Consider the following 20826-nt stretch of genomic DNA (forward strand, 5'->3'; position numbering starts at 1 on the left):
TCACCCCGTTTTACCCAACGAGCGGTGCACGCTACTTATGCCGTGTTTACACAGGCCCTTTGCACACCAACGTCCCTCAGCACACACCCCCTTATGAGATGGCTTGAAGGATCTTGTGTGGGCTCTTGTGCGACGGTTGGTGGTTGCTAACTTTATGGACCATTATCAGAAAGAATCGCAAAGTTCCCGCATCGTCATCATCATCTTTGCAATCGCACCAACTATTGAGGTTTGTTAATCGATTATTATGTTTGTTTAGTTGGTTGCTCTTTAATGCACCATAACAAAGTAAAGGGCGTGCCCGGCCGCCTGCAAATCTTTGCTGTTCTTTGTTGGTTTTTTTTTTGCCAATACAACCTTGATCGCTGATATGGGCTGATAAAGCGATAATGTACCCGACAGCATTTACCACCCTGGGAGGGAATTCTACAGAATAAGGATAGGACCATCGTGTCATTCCTGTGCGTGAGCTGATGTAATCTTTACGCTTTGTTCTACATTTCAGCATTCGGAGTAAGCGATAATGACGAACACGACGAAAACAGCTGCGCAGCAACCGGAAGATCGAACCGATCTATCATCGGCCGAGGACGAGCACGAACAGCTGACCGCATCATCCAATCTGCACTACATCCAACCATCGTTCATATCGCTCATTAGCGAGAAACAATGGAAACCCGACGTCCAACGACCGAACGATGCCGCCGTATACGGGATGAACAATATGACAACGATCCTGACCAAGGAAGCCCACGCGAACGGTGCACGGATGCAGCTGATCATGAGCATCCTGGCCAATCTGACCGTGCTATCGTCCGGCATGGGTTTGGGTTATTCGGCCATTACGCTGCACGCGCTTACCAGCGAGGACAACCCGTTGCGGATGAACACTAGCCAAGCGTCGTGGTTTGGTAAGCATGATTCAATTTTTGTGGTTGGACTCTCAAACAAGTACTCAAGGCCATTTTCATCAGGCGGACAATTAATCGAACCTAAAAAGAGCACAGATACAGAAAGCGAAATACAATTAGATAAGAGACGTCTTCGTCAGCAGAGCACATTTTGGATAGACAAGCAAATAAAATCCTCACCTTTCCCTTATTTACAGCTTCCATCAGCTCGTTCGCGTGTCCCCTCGGTGGTCTCGTTTCCGGTTATCTACTGGACCGCATCGGACGCAAGAAAACGCTCATGCTTATCAACGTACTGTCCATCGTGTCGTGGTCTCTGATCGCCGTTTGCAGTATGACTAACTTTGATCTGATGTACACACAAATCTTAAGCGCTCGTGTCATCATAGGTAAGCTTATAGAACCTTAACTTTAATACCGCTCGCGACATCTGTTGGCTAATCGTTGCACCTGTCTGCCTTTGCTGTTTACCCTGTAGGCGTCGTCATCGGCTTAGTAAGCGCACCGGCCTCCATTTACTCGGCAGAAATCGCCACACCGAAGATGCGTGGCCGACTGACGGTACTTACCTCGCTGAGTATTGCCGTCGGTATTTTGCTTATCTACTCGATGGGTTACGCCATACCGCACGATTTCCGCCTGGTGGCAGCACTAGCCGCTGGCGTCTGCGTACTATCGCTCGTGTTGCTCTTCTTTATGCCCGAATCCCCTGCCTGGTTAATGTCGAAAGATCGCGAAGAGGAAGCAGAGCGATCGCTGAAGAAGATCCGCGGTTATGGAGCGTACGGTCATCGAATTCCGGAAGTCGAGAAGGAACTGATGCGCATGCGGGATAACGTGACGGCACAGCGTCGTGCCGGACAGGAGAGTTTCCTGCGGCTTCTGAAGCAACCGCAAGTCTACAAACCGCTCGGTATCATTATTGGGTTTTTCGGCTTCCAACAGTTCTCCGGCATCTTTGTGATTGTTGTGTACGCGGCAAAGGTATCCTCGGAGGCGAGCGTATCCATGGATCCGTTCCTGTGCACGGTGTTGATTGGGATAACGCGCGTTGTGGCCACCCTGCTGGTGGCTTACATTCTGGACACGCTCGGCCGTAAGCCACCGTCCATCTTTTCCGGCGTCGGTATGCTGGTGTGCATGTTCGGGCTGGCACTGTGCAGTTACTTCCCGCCAATCGAACAACTCAAGTGGATCCCAACCGTACTGATCCTGACGTACATCTTTACCAGCACGCTCGGATTTCTGACCATGCCATTCTCTATGCTGGCGGAGCTCTTCCCCCAAACGGTGCGCGGTCCTGCGTCGGGTGTAACCGTGTTCTTCACCTATCTGATGTCGTTCTTCACGATCAAGCTGTATCCCACGATGGTGGAGTTCCTGGGCAGTGCGAATGTCTTCATCATTTACGGTGCCGTGTCCCTGCTGGGGGTGCTGTACGTCATCTACGTGGTGCCCGAAACGAAGGGCAAATCTCTGCAGGAGATTGAGGATTACTTCCGCGGGATGTCGCACGGTTCGACACCTTCGCAGGAGATGGAGGAGGACGAAGTGAGCAATCTGTCCACGGAGAGTGTCTGAACAAATGGAGCAGCGTGTCGCGATCACGTTGTTAACGACTCAATCCACTCACGGCGGACACCCCAGGGTACGGGTGCCATCTAGACCGATGGAACTGCCGGTGCCGGAGTTTATGTCCGCGCATTCTTATTGAGTTCAATTGATGTCAATCATTCAGGAGGGTATACGCACAGCAGTCATCGGCCGGTGGCGTTTAACGAAAAGCGCTAAAGGAATGCGCTTTAATAGGTTTAATTGAAACGCGTTGTGGTTAATCTTGGCCCGGAAAGGAAACAAAAAAAAAGCACTTAGCTATCGAGCAATTCGGGCACACGTCACATCAGTGCGCGTTCCGTTTTCGGTGTGTCTCACACGATCATTAATATTAATTTAGTCCGCTCTGTGATCGACAATAGATCTGTGATCCGCAAAAAGGAAAAAAAAAACTTAAATAACCTCCCCGAGATATGTAAATAGTAGCTAAATAAAGCTCTGGTGCCATTCTTTAAGCATGTACGTGCAATAGTCTAACAACGATAGATAGAACGGGTCAGTCAGGGAGTAGAAGCGACTAACTAAGCTGGAATGCCATATGCAATAAGAGGCTCTACCATATCTAACACTCGTTTTAACGGAAATATAGTGATATTAAAAACCTTTACTCTTGTGTGCTATCTACACTCAGTCGACTCAACAAAGGGCTTGGACATAAATGAATTATAATGACACCACCTTTCTAACATGTGGCTTAGATAGCTGATTTATGTTTTGTAATCGGGTTGTTTGTTTTGTCTTTGATAAGGTATCATTATTGGGCAACTAAGTACAGCCCAATTGCCTTTAATCACTGCTGCCGATATGGTACTAATGATCGTAATTAAGTCTCTGTGCGACTCAAACCAGTTCAAACCCGTCCGTACTATTGAATGAACTGCATCAACACACAGGTCCGGTATCTTTAAACGGTTTCAAACTTACAATTTACGCTTTACTTGCAAAATACGCATCATGACTTCGCTGTGGAGCTTCCCCTCTTCTGTCCGAACCGTGCATCGCGCCCAACCGTTCCATAAATCCATCAAGTTCAAGGATGGTCAACATTGATCTCAGCAAACTAACTGTCGCGCTTCCCACAGCACGGTAAGCACGTGCTTAGCTGTTAGCGCCGTTTGAATGTTTGGCTTCTTTTTTGCGTGTGTGTCCGCCGGGCTGGCCTGGCGTTACGACGATTCCGAACCTGTCACTAACATTCATTCACACGCGGGCCGCGCCGATTCCGTTATAACTGATGCATAGAGAAAAAAAAGAGGGACGCAAAAGCTTCCCTAGCGGGCCCGTTTTTGTTGACGAATGGCCGGCAACGCGTGCTTCGGGTGGTCGTGAAGCATAAGCCATGCGCGCGGCTCTACACACATTCGCGCGCAATCGTCGTCGCGGCCACTTCGGGCCGCGGTTCGTGATGATAATGCGTATTTAGTCTAGCCGGTTGTTGGGAACGAACGTTAGTATTCGCCGATCGCCGTGCTCAAAAGGCACGCTGCTGCCCCGACAGCTGTGCCGATTTGTGCCGTTTTGTTTTTTTGCAGACAGGAAGGAAACGCCGGACGTGGATACACCAGTGCGAGTGCGAGCCAGTGTGTGCGAGAAAGTTGTCCGCCTTTGCGTAAGTTACGATTATCACAGCCCATTGGTGGTGTTAAGTGCTGCTGTCACTGTTTTGATAACCCAGCTCTGGCGGGCGCCGGGCGGCAAATGTTGTACGAGCAATATACCGCCGTGACGATTTTTTGAGGCGAGTTCCACCGCCATCCGTGCCTGAGCTATCGGGAATGTGCTCGAACTTCCCGGCGCTCACACCGGGGGTGGGATGGGGTGGGAAATGTGACAAGATTTATTCTGCAAGAAAAAACAAATCAATACACAAAACGAACTTTAGTTGTGCTGAAATGTCCGCTTGTATAAAACGTCAATCGCGGGAACGCGCGAAACGTTTGCAAAGTGCTGTTCCGACCGTCCAGTTTATTAATAGAAGGGGAGTCCGCATTTACAGTGTCACATAAGAATTCGGCCGTTTCGGTCAAGGGTAACACGACGTCTGTTCCGCTGTGAAGCATCATCTTGCTTCAAATTTTACATCGCTTATCCGAGCAGCACTAAAACCTTACGGGGCGGTGCAAGTGAGAATTTAAATTGCCTGTTGTTGTTGGGCGCTGTGTGGGAGCGGTTCTAGGCAGAAACAAAAAAAAAAAACGAGAGTGAAAGTGTTATATTTGTTTGGAAACATGGATAGATTTCACACTTAACTGTGGTCCATGTGTCTGCCAGCACCCGATGATTTATGGTGCCATCAATAACTGTTTAACTGATCGCATCTGCTCGGATGGATCAAGGACAGCTTCCAGGTTGCCAGGGAAACCACACGCAACATCTGTTTTCAATTTTGGCCGCTAGTAGACGAGGATAGGTTTTTGCTTGCCAAACGGATTTTCCGTACCTCTAGTCTGCTTGTCTTGCGTGGAGAATACAAACACTACTTTGACATGGGTAACACCAGTCCAGATTACTAGATCTTTTCCGCTAAAAATGAGACATTCACTCTAAAATAGCCTCGTGAAGTAATCGCATTTGTAGTTGAGCAATTGTTACGTGTGGTACCAAGACCTAGAACTGTGTTCTAAATGGATCAAACTCCAGGCGACAAGTCCCCATCGGTTGAGGAGTGGAACAAACTCCTCAAATCATACATGTTTCATCAAGAAAACATCCATAGAGTCGTGGCAAACTATTTCGTACACGGAGGGTACAAGGAAGCGCTCGAAACATTTACACAAGAGTCCAATGTGAGTCCCACTGTTAGCACCCACTCACTAGACGCCCGTGTTTTGATATTCGAATCGATCAGAAAGGGAAATGGTTTGGACGCTTATCGTTTGGTGGAAAAATTCTTTCCCGAAGTACTGGCCACGGATCATTGGTTGAACTTCCAGCTACTGCAACTGCACATCATCGAGTTGATCCGTACGGGATGTACTGAAGAAGCGCTGCTCTACGCACAAACGCTGCCATTTGTAATTGCGGAACACCCACCGGAAGTGACCACGGAAATCGGACGCACTTTGACGCTGCTAGTCTTTGCGGATCCTCTAGCATGTCCGTACGGTGAATTGCTCCAGCAAAGCCACCGTGATAGGGTGGCGTGTGCGTTTAATGAGACAATTGTCAGACGAACAATTCGAGGACGCTCCACTGCAGAGTTAGAACTCCTGTGCAAGCTGGTGCTTTGGTGCCAGGACCAACTGAGCAAGGGTAAAGTTCGGTTTACTACGATGAAAAATATCGCCACAGCTACGCTAGAGCTAGAATAAACATGAAACAAACTCTGGAATCGATCGATGAAGGATGAACTCATAGAATTTCTTAGAGCTGAACCTTTTAGCGCAAACACGCCTGAACTGATTCTCGTAATCATCAAACGCGGCCTACTAATGATAGCACGGAACAAAATTCCCATGGTGCTAATCACGTTCGAGCGAGCATCAAATGTTCCATTTTTTTCCCTTGCTGCTATATTGTTGTTATCAATGTAGCGTATCGACTGGTCCAGAGGGCGAAGAATAAAGCGATGAAATGGATTTTTTTTGTGAATGTTGTTTTTCTTGCATTTGGATTATATTCTGTATTCTCAGTTGAATTCTAGCGGAAGTGGGGATGAGCTAGTTGGTCATTCTAACCGTTATTCATATTTGTACAGAGTGTGTAACTCCACCAGTGCACCGTATAAAACGGCCATAACTGGTTACTGGCTATTCATCACTATCTCATTTTGAGGCCAATCAGCTTTAATCGATTGAAGTATCGATCGTTCAATGAAGGTTAACGGCGGCGCCTCCACGCCACACTTAAGCGAGTGGACAAGATAATAGGCTTTTGTCCTTCAAAGCCCACGGGTGTCTTGGAATCAATTCGCATTCCGTCCAGTGTAAATAAACCGCAACTTCTGTTTGTACATTAGATTGGGTCAATAACATTTGGTGACCTTCGCGGACAGAACTAGTCGCCAATGTGCCAGTGGATGCTTTTGTACAAATCCTGTTTATTTTGTGCCTGTAAAGCATTCATTATCACATAATTTTAATGGTTTTCATCAGCTCCGATTCACTCACTTGGAAAGCAGCAGCAAGAATAAAGTTGCCATTTTTTTTTACTCCCCCCATAAGTTGGCTATAATTCACTCAACCGGTTTTTGTAGACTTTTTGTTTACCGTTTCGTGTGTCCGCACCTGTTTCAGTAAATCTTTCCCTTCAAATCCTTTTGTTTGGTTACTGTTTTATAGTTTATGCCGTGTGGGGGAGGGGGCATCCTGCAAACACACGTTTTTGGGAGAATTAGTAAATAAAATTGAGTACTTTTTTGCTTTGCAAAATGTTTAAATAACACCAGTGCATAATATCGTTCCATTCAAACCACGGTCTCGGCGGACGAGCAAAACAACCCGCTGTCAAATGTACCATGACCCTACCCTTCGTGGCGTTGTTGCGCCGTTTCCAAATCCGCTAATCGTCGTTAATTTCGTTTTGTGCGCATGCTTCGTTTTTCGCGGTGAGCAATCGCGCGTTGTAGCAAAGGGAACAGGGAACAACAAGAAAACAAAAAACCTTCCGGAACATACAGCATACATCTCACCACCACAAAGCCCCGTGGACGTGGTCAAAATATTGGTAAACATTTATGCTGTGCGCGTTTCTGTAACAACCACACCAGCATGTGTAGCGCACACGCACGGGAAACGGAGTAAGATGGGTAAGCATTTTGCCAGCTGATCATTCTCGTGGCAGGACGCGCACAGTGCGATCATCGGCATCATCGCACCGCTCTCAGGATCAATCAAACAGAAGAAAATCGTGACACGACCGTTAACGAAACGCCAGTGCTAAATGTGTTGTACAAATTAGCAGCTCTTGTCCCAAAGTTGGGCCCACCGCCGGTGGGATATTTTCTTTATATCGGTGTGCTGGAAACCAGCCAAGCTTGAAGCTGGAAATAACATTGTGGTCGCGTCGGTAAGTTAACGTAGAAAAGGGAGCACACGAATGTTTACGGAAAGGCAAACCGCCGACGTGTGCAAAACATCTTCTCCCTCGCACGGCGCCCCGGGCATTCATTGAGGTCAATTATTTCCGAAGGCAACGCGTAGAAAAAGGTTCTTACGAGCGACGCGTAGGAACGTCAGGCATTCAGCTACAAGCGAGTTTCCGATACCGGTTCCAACTGGAACATACCGAAATGTGTACGCTACAGGCAAACAACATGATTAACAAAATACGAGTCGCTGCAAGGTGCCCTAATCTGGTCGAAAGGACAAGTGGCTATCTCTGTCCGAAAAGACGGACCCGAAGTAATTTGCTAACTCTCACAACCGAACGGTCGGCGGATTTCCGCCGATAATCACCGAAAGACCTGTTTCGTAAATGTATTCGCGCTTTGCAAAATCTCCGTTTTTATCGCCTTATTCCCCCGGCGAAAAAGGGGGTAAAAATAAAATCGCCCAAAAATAACACGTTTCTCTGCGGGAACTGCACGATTTCGAATTCTCCGCGGGCATTGCCCGAAATTTTTGATCGCACCAAAGCTGGAACGATCAGTTAATTAGGGAGGCTCTCGATCGCTGGTCCGCGGCACCCGCTTTGTATTGGGGTTCTGAACACGAAAGTCTCCATCTAGTGATCTTTGCATCCTTTTAAGTAGCGACAGTTACCACCGTAATATCACAAGTGTCACCCTGATTTATCGTAACGTTTTCTAATTTGCAGACTAAAAAATGAGTTTAAAAAATTTGGCCGAGTTGGAGGCCACCCTTACCGAGAAGTCACCGTCGAAAAGTCCGAACCATGCCGTCCTTACACAGTTAACGCGCCGTGCCGCCATCACGCAAATAGTGACTGCCGTGGTGGCCAACATAACAATCATCTCGTCCGGCATGGGCATCGGGTTTCCTTCCATTGCCATGATTGAGCTGACGAATTCCACTACCTCGGTGGTGTTGACGGAATCCAACGCAACGTGGTTCGGTAAGTTGCGCACGAATTTGGCGCGAAAATATGCAAAAGCCAAAACAGCTGGTTTGAACATTTCCTTCTCTCTCGCACACTCTAGCGTCCATCACATCGATTATGTGCCCGTTCGGTGGCCTGCTTTCCGGCTATCTGTTGGATAAGGTCGGCCGCAAGAAAACGCTCTACTTTATCAACATCATATCGATCGTTTCCTGGGCAATCATGTCTTTCGCGAGCCGTACCGATAGCACCACGCTCTTCATCGAGCTAATCGTGGCGCGTATAATAATAGGTAGGCCTCACACATCCACGTGTGTGTTTCGATTCTTTTATCTATTCCGTAGCACGCAGTATCCGTCTTACACCGTAGAATCTAATGGCCATCGCTTGTCATACGTGTGTTTTTTTTTTCCTTTCTCCCTCTTTTATCAATGTCGCCGTTTTGAACAGGCATTGCGATAGGCTTATCGAGCACCCCAGCATCGGTCTATGCGGCCGAGGTTGCCCATCCAAATCTACGCGGGCGCCTTACGTTGCTGACCGCTTTCTGTACCGCTATCGGCATGCTTAGTATCTATACGCTCGGCTATGTGTTCAAGGTATGTCAAATGCTTATCCGATGATAGAAAGATGATTGAAGACCTGATGCCCACCCCCCCGGACCTAAGCTCGGAATTGTTTACTAATCTATTTGCGCTTTTTTCACCTGACAGAACGACTGGCGGTTCGTGTGTATGATTTGCGGCGTGTTTACCGTCGTATCGCTGTTGACGGTGATTCCGTTGCCCGAGTCACCTAGTTGGCTCGTGAGTAAAAAGCGTCTACCCAAGGCGGAACGCTGCCTCAAGGTGGTGCGAGCTATCAAGGAAGATGATCATCCGGAAATTCGGGCCGAGTTGGACGCACTGGAACAGAACATCGCACGTTTCCGTTCGACTCAGGATGGCAAAAAATCCAAACTGGATCAGCTGAAAAAGCCCGAAGTGTACAAACCGCTCGCGATCATGTGCACGTTCTTCTTTTTCCAACAGTTTACCGGTATCTTCGTGATCATCGTCTATGCCGCAAGCTTCTCGATCGAGGCAGGCGTTGCTATTGATCCATTCCTAAGCGCTGTGTTTGTGGGATTGACGCGCGTTGTAACGACGGTGCTGATGTCGTTCATTTCCGATAAATTTGGCCGCCGTCCGCCTGCACTGTTTTCCGGGTTCGGTATGGCGTCCTGCATGTTTGGTTTGGCCGTTTGCGCCATTCATCCGGTTAAGGGTACTTCGCTTTCCTGGATCCCAACCGTACTGCTAGTAGCTTTTATCTTCACGGCTACACTTGGCTTCTTAACACTTCCCTTCTCAATGAACGCCGAAGTATACCCGACCAAAATCCGTGGCTTTGCGTCCGGATTAACCATCTTCTTCGGTTACACCATGTCGTTTATCATTCTCAAAATATATCCCTCGATGGTGGAAACCATCGGGAACTCGAACGTATTCATCCTGTTCGGCTGCCTGTCAATGTTGGGGATCGTGTTCGTGTACTTCTTCCTACCGGAAACGAAGGGCCGCACGCTGGAAGATATAGAAAATCATTTCCGTGGTAACAAGTCCTCGGACAAGCAGGACGTCGAAATGAAGACAATGTTAGCGAAACAACAACGGCGATCATCGTACCCAGGCACTAACACCCAGTAAGACACTATAAAATGAACAAACTCAATGGAACCATGAACTGTGATAAGGCACCGGTACATTAAAGATTATGTGCGATTTGTTATTTTCGTTGTTGTTATAACTGGTTAAAACCGCGAATCACGCGTTTCACTTATGAAGCTACTTAAAGCTACTACTGGTCGCATTCAAATGGCGTTGTACAGAAGGAAGGGAACAAATCTACGAGACCACTATCATCACCACACTGCCTGCACACTAATATCATGAATTTTAAAGACGCAAGGTTTAGTAATTGTTATTGAAAAGGGGAAAACAACTTGTAAAACTCAGTTAATAATGTAAAAGAACTACGAATCTATAACTGTGCTAGTATGTGTGGACTGTTTATATACGTGCGTGATTATTATCACAGTCAATGCCAAATCAGTTTCACGCAGGATTACTTACTTTTTGCAATGGTAAGTACACATTTATGAGTTGCTGCTGATCCAAAGTGCCAGAGTTGTTAACTCGTATATATTTTAAGAACATTTGCTTCCACTTCTTCACTCGTCGGTTAAAGATTTAGTCTAGAAGCTAATGCCTAAAAAACAAATTCAATAATAATGGTCAATTTAAATTTATTTATTATATAATTTTTAACTTACCATTCTTGGAACATCCTTGAAGTACTATGGCTTATAGTAAATAATAATATCTACAAAATTCTCAACGAAAATATTTACTAGAATTTATCTTTACCACGTAAAATATAGATTATTATTATTGCTGCTCTATTATCACTACATGTATGTACAATTTATGTAAAGGAATCTAATTTTATAAAACAAACAACTTGTTTAAGAAGAAATCGAGAGCTTCAGATTGTTTATGTTAGAAACACGTTTATTAATCCTTCTGCATCTTGAACTAATCGCCTTAGTATCTTGAACGGCACAAATAGCTAAATTAATTCAAGACCGATTGGGTTTTCTAGGGAACAAACAAAAAAGAAAAGAACAAGATTTTGATTCTATGGATAAAATTAAATGAAAGAAATATATACGCAATGATAAAAATTGTTGGGTGAGAGCGTTGAGCTTAGCACACGATTAGCTGAATCCAACACCTTCCGGACATTTCATCAAGGAAACTCGTCAACCCAAATCACGGTGAACTGAAGTACCAGCAAGAAATCTGTCCACAAGCGTACAAACTAACACACTACTTCTCTTCACACCATTCATTCTCCTTGCGAACCTGTTCCTCCTCTGCCGGGGTGAAGTCGTTCTTGATATTGAACGTCTTACGAATCTCTTCCGGGGTTTTGCCCTTGATCATGTTTGCCACCGTCTTGCACGTCACATCTAGCAGCCCCTTAATGTCCAAATAGTTCGCTGCCAGGATCAACTCGAACAGGGTACCCTGGTCCACCTTCAGAAAGTCGGCATCCCACGAACTAATGTCGTCCGTGCGCTTTTCTTTGCTGTCGTCGTCTTCAACCGGAATCGGATCATCCTTGTGGAAGGTGGCCCACTGAAGTACCTTTCGCAAGATGGCGGAATTGACGTTCGGCAGCGGTACGACCTCATCGTCGCCCTCGTCCATACCCAGATCTTCCAGCATCGTTTTGATGGTTCCGGAACATTTCGCGATCTGTACATCGGTGTCGAAAATTTCGCCGTCCGACGACTGTAGTCTGATGGTGGGCATTGTGAATGTGTGTTAGTGAGATGATTATTGATTCCTAGGAAACACTCTAAAAATACACAAAGAGCGAAAAACAAGGAAATGTTTAGCAAACCTTTCTGCCAGCTCCTTTACTCGATCGTGTTTGTGCTAAATTGTCCACCGTTCAATTGTTCTAGCTGATTTGCAAACGGCAATTCATAAATGTTAAAGCAATATCGAACAAACACTTACCGAAATACGCTTTTTCTAGAAAAGTTTTTCCGTGTTTATCCCGAGGCGCTTGACGAAACGAAATGAAATATTGAACGTAGCACTGAGGAGGTTGGTTCACGTCGAACGTTGACAGACATAGTACTGTCATTTGTGACAGTTGGTAGACTTAATTTTAACCGTTTCCATTCACGATAAGTTTCGTAGTTAAATTGACGGTTACTTGAATGTGAAATAATTTGGCACAAATTTTACGCAAATACCGCTCTTTGGTAGGATTTTTAGCAACTGGAAGAAAATTTCTCCTTGAAGGTCCCAGAACGATGCTTATAAGAGATTTCCGCACGTTACACACTATTGTTTAAGTGTATTGCGATTATGAATCGCATTTTATTAAAACAATACGGTGTTCAACATAGATAACGTTCAAATTTATTATAATCCACAAAAAATAAATTAAATTAACGTGAAGGGCGGAAAACGGAGTTGGTATGAAAAGTGCTAAATAATGACGCAATTTTTCAATTCAACATTTCCAAAATATCACAGTCACAAACAAGAATTCCTCGTATGCAGGCAGATTATTTGAAACAGACCATTGTTCATGATGTGGCAGTTTTATATCTTATCTAAAGTAATATCGTTTAGAAATGGAAAATTTTTCCACTCGCCCTTCTGCCCTGTTGTATGATGCGGTTCGCAATATTAGCCGAGGATGAAACACGGAACGTGTCATGCTCACTGTCGTCCATAATTTCTAACTAATGATACGGTGGAAACATACGGCATATTAGTGGACCGTTTCGGATTTGGATTACAATTAAACCACCCAGGAAGTTCATGGCGGAAGCATAGTAAATAGAGAGAGAAAGAGAAATAGAAAGGATTATGAAAGCGCAGTGAAAAGGAATGCAATGCAAACAGGTAAAACATGTATCATTTAATATCATTGTATTTAATGCACATATTTGCGTCTTTCGTTCGTACCAATTAACTTTATATTCTTCATTGAACCGTACACCAGATGATCGACAAACGTACCTACATAGCGGTCTAACTAGCACCTTTGTTATCCTGTCAACAGCGCCTAGACGATCATCAAAGTTTTATCTGAAGCTGTACCATCATACAACGCTTATCCCACTGCAAGCTTCAATCGCAACACCTATAGTTCCCTTTAATCTAATCCACTATCGCTTAAAATAGGACGACATCACACAATGGGCCATTTAGCAGAACGCTTAAGGAACTTAAACGAATTAAAATAATCTTTCTGTCTGTGTGTTCTTACTCGACCATTTCATCCGAGAGCACTTCTATTCTTAACCGACTTTTTCTTTCATGCATCTGCACGCATTAACAAGATCATTACCAAGCCTGACTGAAACTGAAAATGGTGTGTCTTTTACGCTAGTAAGTACAACGAACATTGTTTTTCCCGATTGTACAGCCGAAGCAATAACAGTACCTACTTGCAGACTTCTGATTTTTTTTCTGATTAATGACAAATCACAGGGAGGTTTGTATCTTTCGGTTATAATCTTTACGTGTTGGGTAACTGTAGAACAAAGATTCAGAACACAAAAATCTACCAAATGAAACGTGTAGCAAAAACATATAATAAACGAACAAACGTTTGATCGACAAAAGGGGAGTAAAAATGTATTGTTCAATAAATCATATTCAAATCGTACAATACCAGTGGAGTGAACAGAGAGCAAAGTAAATGAGCAGTACGGTTATTGTGTAATTGTTTTTCTTTAAGGTTCAAAAATTTTAAGAAAGTGCATTTGGAAACGTTTCAAATTTTATGGATTTTTTAAATGTTTGAATCTTCCTTTAAACGAGAATAGACGTGGAATCTTATGATGTTTTTTCTAACAGCAACTCGTAAAACAAACTTTGTTTATTTCCTTCTAAACGAAAGACTTAACTTAATGAGCACACATTATAGAGTGTTTCAAAAATTATTGTCCATGCCTTTGGGGACATTTGCGACCAAGTAAAACCTAAACAGAAAATATAAAACTACCAAATTGTTTGCAATGCAATGCAATGCAATTCAACGAACCCATACCGTGGATAATTAAAATAATCATATTAAAACACTAAATAACAGGACCGATCATATGCTAAATAATACCAAGGAAACATATGGCAAACCGTGATGGTAATGCAGCAAAATTTGGTAAAGAACACTGTTGTAAATCATTTCGCTTTACTGTTCAGCACAGTCTCTGCTCGGCTATTCAGTGACAGAGCACAACAAACAGAACTGCAATCAGCTTTTAAACAGTACGTTTCTGCTGCACGAACACGATATACGCATGTCAAAAGAAAAAACAGAACAAAAATAAAGAATAAACATGTGCCAATCATATTCTAAAAGCAACAGAAAAATTTTGGTAATGAAACAAACAAAACAAACAAAAGTACATGCGAGAAATAACAACTCAACAAATCAGTTAATGAAAACCAAACTTTGTACAAAAGATTACCAAATAGAACCACCGAATATCGTTGCGTTTTTCCACACCGATTAGCTTTTGTTCCGGTTTGGTGTTACATAAAATTAGTCCCCAAACTACTTAGGATGTTGATCGCATCGTTAGCTTCATGTGCGGCATCGGAATGTTGCTGTCGCTGCGGATCGTGTTTAGTATTGTTTCGTGTGTTGTATGTGGAATTGATAGTCGCACCAGTTCGTCCAACGCCAGACGAATGGAGAGAGTGGAAGTAGTAGTAGAAGAAGAAGAAGTGGTCGGTGGTATTTGTTGTCGATAGTATAAGGAGTTTGCGAAGGATAAGTGATTTTTTGTTCGCGTAAAAAGGAAGGCATTGCGCGAGACACATCACACGTGCGTGAAACAATACATAATCGAGTCACCACACGTTGGGTAGGTTGGTTGGGTAAGAATCGTAGGGACGATAACGAAGGAAAGCATGCATGCAAAGAATAGGGATACATGTTAAGATCACAATCCTTGTTACACGGTTATCAATAACTAGTAACGTAATACGTAATAAAAACTAACCATTAATCATCTACTTGTTTGACAGTGTTTAGATCTACACAATGCTTCTCAGAACTAATTTAAGATTACAAATATAATGTTATAGTTATGTGTGTGTCTACTATTGCCCAATTCGGACCCAGCTCAAAATTCAAAATTATGGCAAACGTACTACTGCCTACGCCAGTTCTGGCGATGTCACAACTGCTCAAAAATTTCTATCACCAACTTTTTTTTGCACCAGTTAAGTCTTTACATTCAGGACCAATAGGTAGCGTATTTTGCGCTACACTTCCTTATCTGTGTTAATAATATTCGTTAGATGCTTTGTATTCAATTTCAAAAAGCTTCAGCAGCTCATTCATATCCAGCTTCCTAACCGGAACAGCACCGTTGACTAGACAAAGATAAACACCACCAATACCAGATACTATCCCTAAATACCTCTAACAAATCCAGAGGATGCCTCGCACGCTCACGCTGCAGCGAGGCATGTATAATTTTCAACGATTAGTGTTGTCCCTCGAACTCTTGTCCTAACTTTAAATACAGCGTATATGTGTGTTGTGAATTTGTGTATGATTTAGTATGATTGGATTATTTCATGCATTGTCTTTTACGTGCAAGTTGCATTTACAGGTTTACTAAAACCACTTCTATACCCGAGTTATGCAACTTGGTTAGTTTGCAATTGTTGTTCCCTACAATTGTTGTGTATGTGTGTTTTTTACTTGTCAAGCTCATTCACTTATCGCTACCCGCACAAACATTAATCGCGGTTTTTATAGCTCGCAAATATCGTGCTGCGATCGTCCGAAACGAGGCGTATACTTACGCGATTGATTGAATTCCGGCGTGCGCTACCATCAGCGGGACCACCACGCGAAGCACGATCGTCATCGTCGATGCATAGGTCGGAATCCGAATCCGAACGACGCGTTGGGCCGTCCTACGATTAAAGCAACAAAGAAGATGTATTTGGTATCTTCGGTTTCTGAGTTCTAGGGTCTTTCACACTTTTCTGGATATTGATCAACACGGAACTGATTCTGTACAAAGCATCCTCGACTGACACTGTGAAAGCTTTGTGCAGGGTGTACGATTTTATTTGCCAAGCATTTAATGCTTCCGTCCAGAAAGCTTAGAGCTGTAACAGCTTATTTTTTAAAATAGTCCAGAAAAAGCGAATTATGCTAGATCTATCTCGGAACAGATAAGTTCATTTTGACCCGAGAAAAGGCTCTGAATTCACCAGATAAAATCGCAAACCTTGTATTATTAAGCTTTACATGTTAATTTCTGACACCTACCTGCGTCAGCTGCTCGGTTGTAGTGAGCAAACGAGCCAATGGGCTTAAGCAAACGGGTAACGTCTCGAGCAATGTTGGCCGCGAATGAGTCAATAATGGTTTCATATACCTAAAAAAAAATAGATCATTTTAAAGTTAATTTCTCTCTCAATGCAATTCCTCTTTATTCTTACCTTGTATCGAAATTTCCCCACAGCCGTGCTAGTACAGCTTTTTCGTGGCCTCTTCGTGACCCACCAGGAGTAGTGGCACCTTCACTATCCGGATTTTCCAAATCCTTGTTTAGACACATACAGTGAGACAATAAAATCATTATTATATGGTGCTACTTAGTTATCGCTAACAGTTTAACAGCTAAATAACAAATGCTAATGATACCAAATAAAAGCTTAATGCTAGGCGAGGGAGCAATAACAAACCACAAAGAGAAGGCAACTAATGCGTGATTATAATGTTTCATTTTAATTGAAATGCATGATTATGCGTGATGGTATAATACCGTAGGCAAGGTCTAACACATCCCTCAAATTATAAAGCTAGTCCTTCGCGATTGTTTCAAATAACGCTAACAAAATAATTTCGTGTAAACTACTCATCTAAATAAATAAAGGAAAAACTACGAACCAAAAGAAACATTCCAATGTTCTAATAATAAGAAAAAACGAATTGAAAAATGAAAATTTAACTAACGCCTCTTACCAAAGAACTTGCTCGCCTATTCACCTGCAGTTGACTGAGATTTAAACCAACATCGATGGACTTTAGAAATTAAAGCAATCGTTGCCGATTGTGGCGAATACGCGATACAGCAATAATGAAAACATGATCATGGATTAGTTTGGGGAATGGTGCTTTTGTTCTAACGTAAACGCGATAAAGTGTGGTAGGATGAAACATTGTTACGCCAACTGCTACCAACGTTTTGCATACGGTGTATGACATCATGAGCAACACTAGCTAAGCAACGCTTTATCGATAATGAACGGGTAGGGAAGATTGAAAAAAGCTATGAAACCATGGAAACCGCACGCCTATGCCAGATTTAACTCTTTAAACCCATTACAACATGTGTCTAGATACAGACTATTAACGAATGGACGGGGAACGGGTACGATCGGATCGATTAATGAGCCATACACACGCACATACAATGATGCAAAACACATTGAGGAGGGAAATTCGCATGCAAGAATATAGTAGATCATTAATACTTCCACTACAATGATCAAACATCAAACAAAAGGCTACCATGCCGGAGGGCATGCTGTTTTTTCGCTTATTAAACATACCCCAGCTGTGTTCTCCATCGAATTGTACACCTGTTTGTTGCGGTGCAGATAGTAAACGAAGTAGTTTGCCATGTGAATAGTGCGCCAGGCGTACATTTTTTATTCGAGTTTGAAAATAAGAAGATTTTAGAGATTTTGAAGTACAATCATTTTAGAAACAGAAAAATGGTATGGCGATTAGCGTAGCGTTCGTATTTTGGTTATTGTATTAAAAAAGTAAACATGAAATAAGGCAAACGATCACAAAAAAATACAAAAATAGGAACATTTTTGCGTTGTTTAATAGATCAGTTGTACAACCATTATTATCACAGTGCAATATAAAAGTGCAGCAGACAAAAGAAACGTAACGATAAAATGTTGCTATACTTACGCTTCGTACTCCTTGATAGGGAAGGACCTCCGTTTCATCATCGACTCCAACACTGGAAGGAAAAAGGAAGATGATTAGAATCAGTGGAAGACCATTGCCTTTTTCTCAATTCACTCACGGTATATTCAACCAATTTAGCAGAAAGTTGGCTGCTCCACCTTGAATAATGACGGTGGTAATTACAATTAACGACGTGGTCGTTAACATTGCCTGTCTCGCGTCGGACACCGTGTTACGAATCGCTAATGCGAACGACATTGCACCACGTAATCCTACAAAAAAGGCAATAAAACAAGCAACAATTTAGCTTTCCTTAAATGAAACTAATTCTAAACACATCGCCTTACCGGCAAAGAACAGCATGTGCTGAAAATTCCACGAGATCTTTGGCTTTCTAGCAATATTTAGCAAAGCTGAAAGGGGATAAATATTTACAGCACGTCCGATAGCCGCACACATCTGGGAAAGAAAACAAAAGGCCCCATGCACCAGTTACAAAACCGGCATGACAAATGGCTACAACACAAACTGGGGATACTTACAAAACCAGTAAAAATGAACAGCGGATCGAAGTGATGCTTCGGGAAGGTAAACATTGATACACCGATGTACGAGAAGATGAAGTTTTCGGCAAGAAAATTAAGCAGCTCAAAAATCTGCTTCGTTCGTGTCCGGGAATCATCCGAAAGGTTGTTGTACGTGTAATGTGCTTGACAAATACCGCAAAATAGTACCGCAACAACGCCTGTAAACGAAATCGGTACATTTTTTAGAACAATAGCAAGGTCATCGTTTACCCATCCACACATACCCGTTAACTCTGCAGCTTCAGCGATCAAAAACGTACTGTAGGACATCAGTACGAACAGGGCTGATTCCAGCAGTGGGAAGTCCCGTATCCGCGTGAACTTGGTCATCATCGCCGTGACGCAACCCATCGATGCGCCGATCAACAGTGAAAAGGCAAACACGCTGAAAAAATCTCCCAACGAACGTAGAAACGCGTGGCCTTCAAATTCGCCATTGCTCGAATAGTGCTCACCGTAGTTTTGTATTGCACTGAACCACATCAAGGTGAAGGTAAAGAAGCGTTAGAATGAAGCATACTATTTCCATACAATTGTACTTACCCACTGAGTACGATTGCAACGGCATCATTCAGAACACTCTCACCAAACACAAGTGCATAGAGATTAACGTCCACATGCATATCGCTAAAAATCGCCAAAATGGTAAGCGGGTCGGTGGGAGAAATCAGTGCCCCAAAGTACAGCGTGTCCAGAAACGTAAAGCTCGATTTTAGCTTAGGCATCAGCTGGACGAATCCGTACATTAGTGCGCCAATCAAAAATGCCGACAGTGTCGTACCGATGATAGCAAACATTAAAATAGCTCCAAGGTTACGGAAGAAGTATTTCTAAAACGTAAAAAAATCGGTTTATTACATGTTTGATACAACTCAAAATTAACAATCTTACCCGTTTTAAGCTATAACCGGCATGGAATATGATCGGGGGTAGGATGATGTTGAAAAAGATTTCCGGATCAAACGTAGCTTTCAAATCGATCTCGTTCTCTTCCACATTGCCCAGCTCACCGCGAAAGCTGTACGTGTACGTTTTGTTCGCCTTCACCGGTTGGTCGGAACCGTGCGGTAAATTGCCCGGAAACTTGAGCCACAGTGTGTCCGGTGGGAGGCTTTGGTTGAACTTTGCATCCGGTTCTGCTTCCACGGAAACGTGGATGATTGGTGTGGTGGTTCCTGCATACCGGATAATGGCTCCTACGATAAGACCTAACAGGGGTATAGGCGGCAAAAAGACAATTGCATGAATTATTATCAAACCATTCTATAGTTTACAGCTAAATCGCATAAAAGTCATAGCGTCAGCCTGAGTTGGTTTCATTATTATTGTTATTGCAACAGCCGGTTCAACAGCGATGAAAAGTAAATATAGCAAGTACATAGTAAACGACGGACAAATCACACATAGCCCCGTGCGAGCTGCCGTTGCGCAAACGGCATTAGTCATACGAACGTCCTCCTACTATCAATGTAAAATGATCCGTCCGACCGTACCATATGGGAACGTTGGGCGACGCACTCGTACTATTGATTACAAACCATGGATCATATTCGAATAATCCGATTGTCAGTCACAGGCGGCACACGGAGCTTTGATAACGACTACCTTTTTGTCGAATCAGCGAAACATTTTCACTTACCGTATATCACGGCCAGACCCGTCTCGTGCAGCCAGGAAACGCGCCGATGTTTGAACAACCATATCGTTAGCACCGTCAAAGTTAGCAGGAAGGTGTAAAGCAACAGATTGAGCGAATCGATCTGATGAATTTTGTTCGCCTTCGCATCGAGCTCGATATCGGTCGATTCGGCTGTGACGGCTGTATCTAGTAGGCACCATTGGGCTAGCACTATCAGTAATGCGACGGGCAGAAAGCGATACCGGGATCGACGGTTTTGCGATTTCGTACGCCGCTTTAACATTGTAATCCCGTGCCCGGTCGGACCGTCCTCTCGTACCAGGATTCGGATCTGTATTCCGGGTTGCAAAAGCTACCCGTAACCCGAGACAGCTGTACCCGCAGTACGATGACTACTCGTACGATGACGAAAGGTACCACTAAACGCACCGTTGGATCAATTGTAATTTGGTGCAGTTTTGTGTGTGCTGACGAAACTACGACGGGGGAGAATCCCCTTTGCACTATAGCCCAAACTCTTTTTGCCTCTTTGCGCTCTGCT

General features: G+C 43.7%; 5 protein-coding genes across 5 annotated transcripts; 3 read left to right on the top strand and 2 right to left on the bottom strand.

The window, feature by feature from the left end:
• Positions 1-523: 523 nt before the first annotated feature.
• On the top strand, positions 524-2492 carry LOC128712455 (facilitated trehalose transporter Tret1-2 homolog). The gene is made up of 3 exons (XM_053807348.1): positions 524-911; positions 1109-1300; positions 1390-2492. The coding sequence occupies exons 1-3, from the start codon at positions 524-526 to the stop codon at positions 2490-2492; spliced, it is 1683 nt and encodes a 560-aa protein (XP_053663323.1).
• A 2657-nt stretch (positions 2493-5149) lies between these two features.
• On the top strand, positions 5150-5836 carry LOC128715410 (uncharacterized). The gene has a single exon (XM_053810304.1). It carries the CDS (start codon positions 5150-5152, stop codon positions 5834-5836), a length of 687 nt encoding a protein of 228 aa, XP_053666279.1.
• Positions 5837-8290: 2454 nt separating this feature from the next.
• LOC128712456 (facilitated trehalose transporter Tret1-2 homolog) lies at positions 8291-10213 on the top strand. The gene is made up of 4 exons (XM_053807349.1): positions 8291-8540; positions 8626-8817; positions 8976-9124; positions 9239-10213. The coding sequence occupies exons 1-4, from the start codon at positions 8291-8293 to the stop codon at positions 10211-10213; spliced, it is 1566 nt and encodes a 521-aa protein (XP_053663324.1).
• A 1182-nt stretch (positions 10214-11395) lies between these two features.
• LOC128715712 (S-phase kinase-associated protein 1-like) lies at positions 11396-11884 on the bottom strand. Its single transcript, XM_053810624.1, has one exon. The coding sequence runs from the start codon at positions 11882-11884 to the stop codon at positions 11396-11398; it is 489 nt and encodes a 162-aa protein (XP_053666599.1).
• An 833-nt stretch (positions 11885-12717) lies between these two features.
• LOC128715490 (sodium/hydrogen exchanger 7) lies at positions 12718-20568 on the bottom strand. The gene is made up of 14 exons (XM_053810396.1): positions 20286-20568; positions 19538-19854; positions 19190-19476; positions 18871-19118; positions 18602-18804; positions 18407-18518; positions 18178-18331; positions 18060-18111; positions 17687-17716; positions 17097-17156; positions 16571-16674; positions 16398-16506; positions 15923-16036; positions 12718-12834 (listed from the first exon to the last, which is right to left on the bottom strand). The coding sequence occupies exons 1-14, from the start codon at positions 20566-20568 to the stop codon at positions 12718-12720; spliced, it is 2190 nt and encodes a 729-aa protein (XP_053666371.1).
• Positions 20569-20826: the final 258 nt, after the last annotated feature.

Source organism: Anopheles marshallii, chromosome 3, assembly GCF_943734725.1.
Source record: "Anopheles marshallii chromosome 3, idAnoMarsDA_429_01, whole genome shotgun sequence".
Classification (NCBI taxonomy): domain Eukaryota; kingdom Metazoa; phylum Arthropoda; class Insecta; order Diptera; family Culicidae; genus Anopheles; species Anopheles marshallii.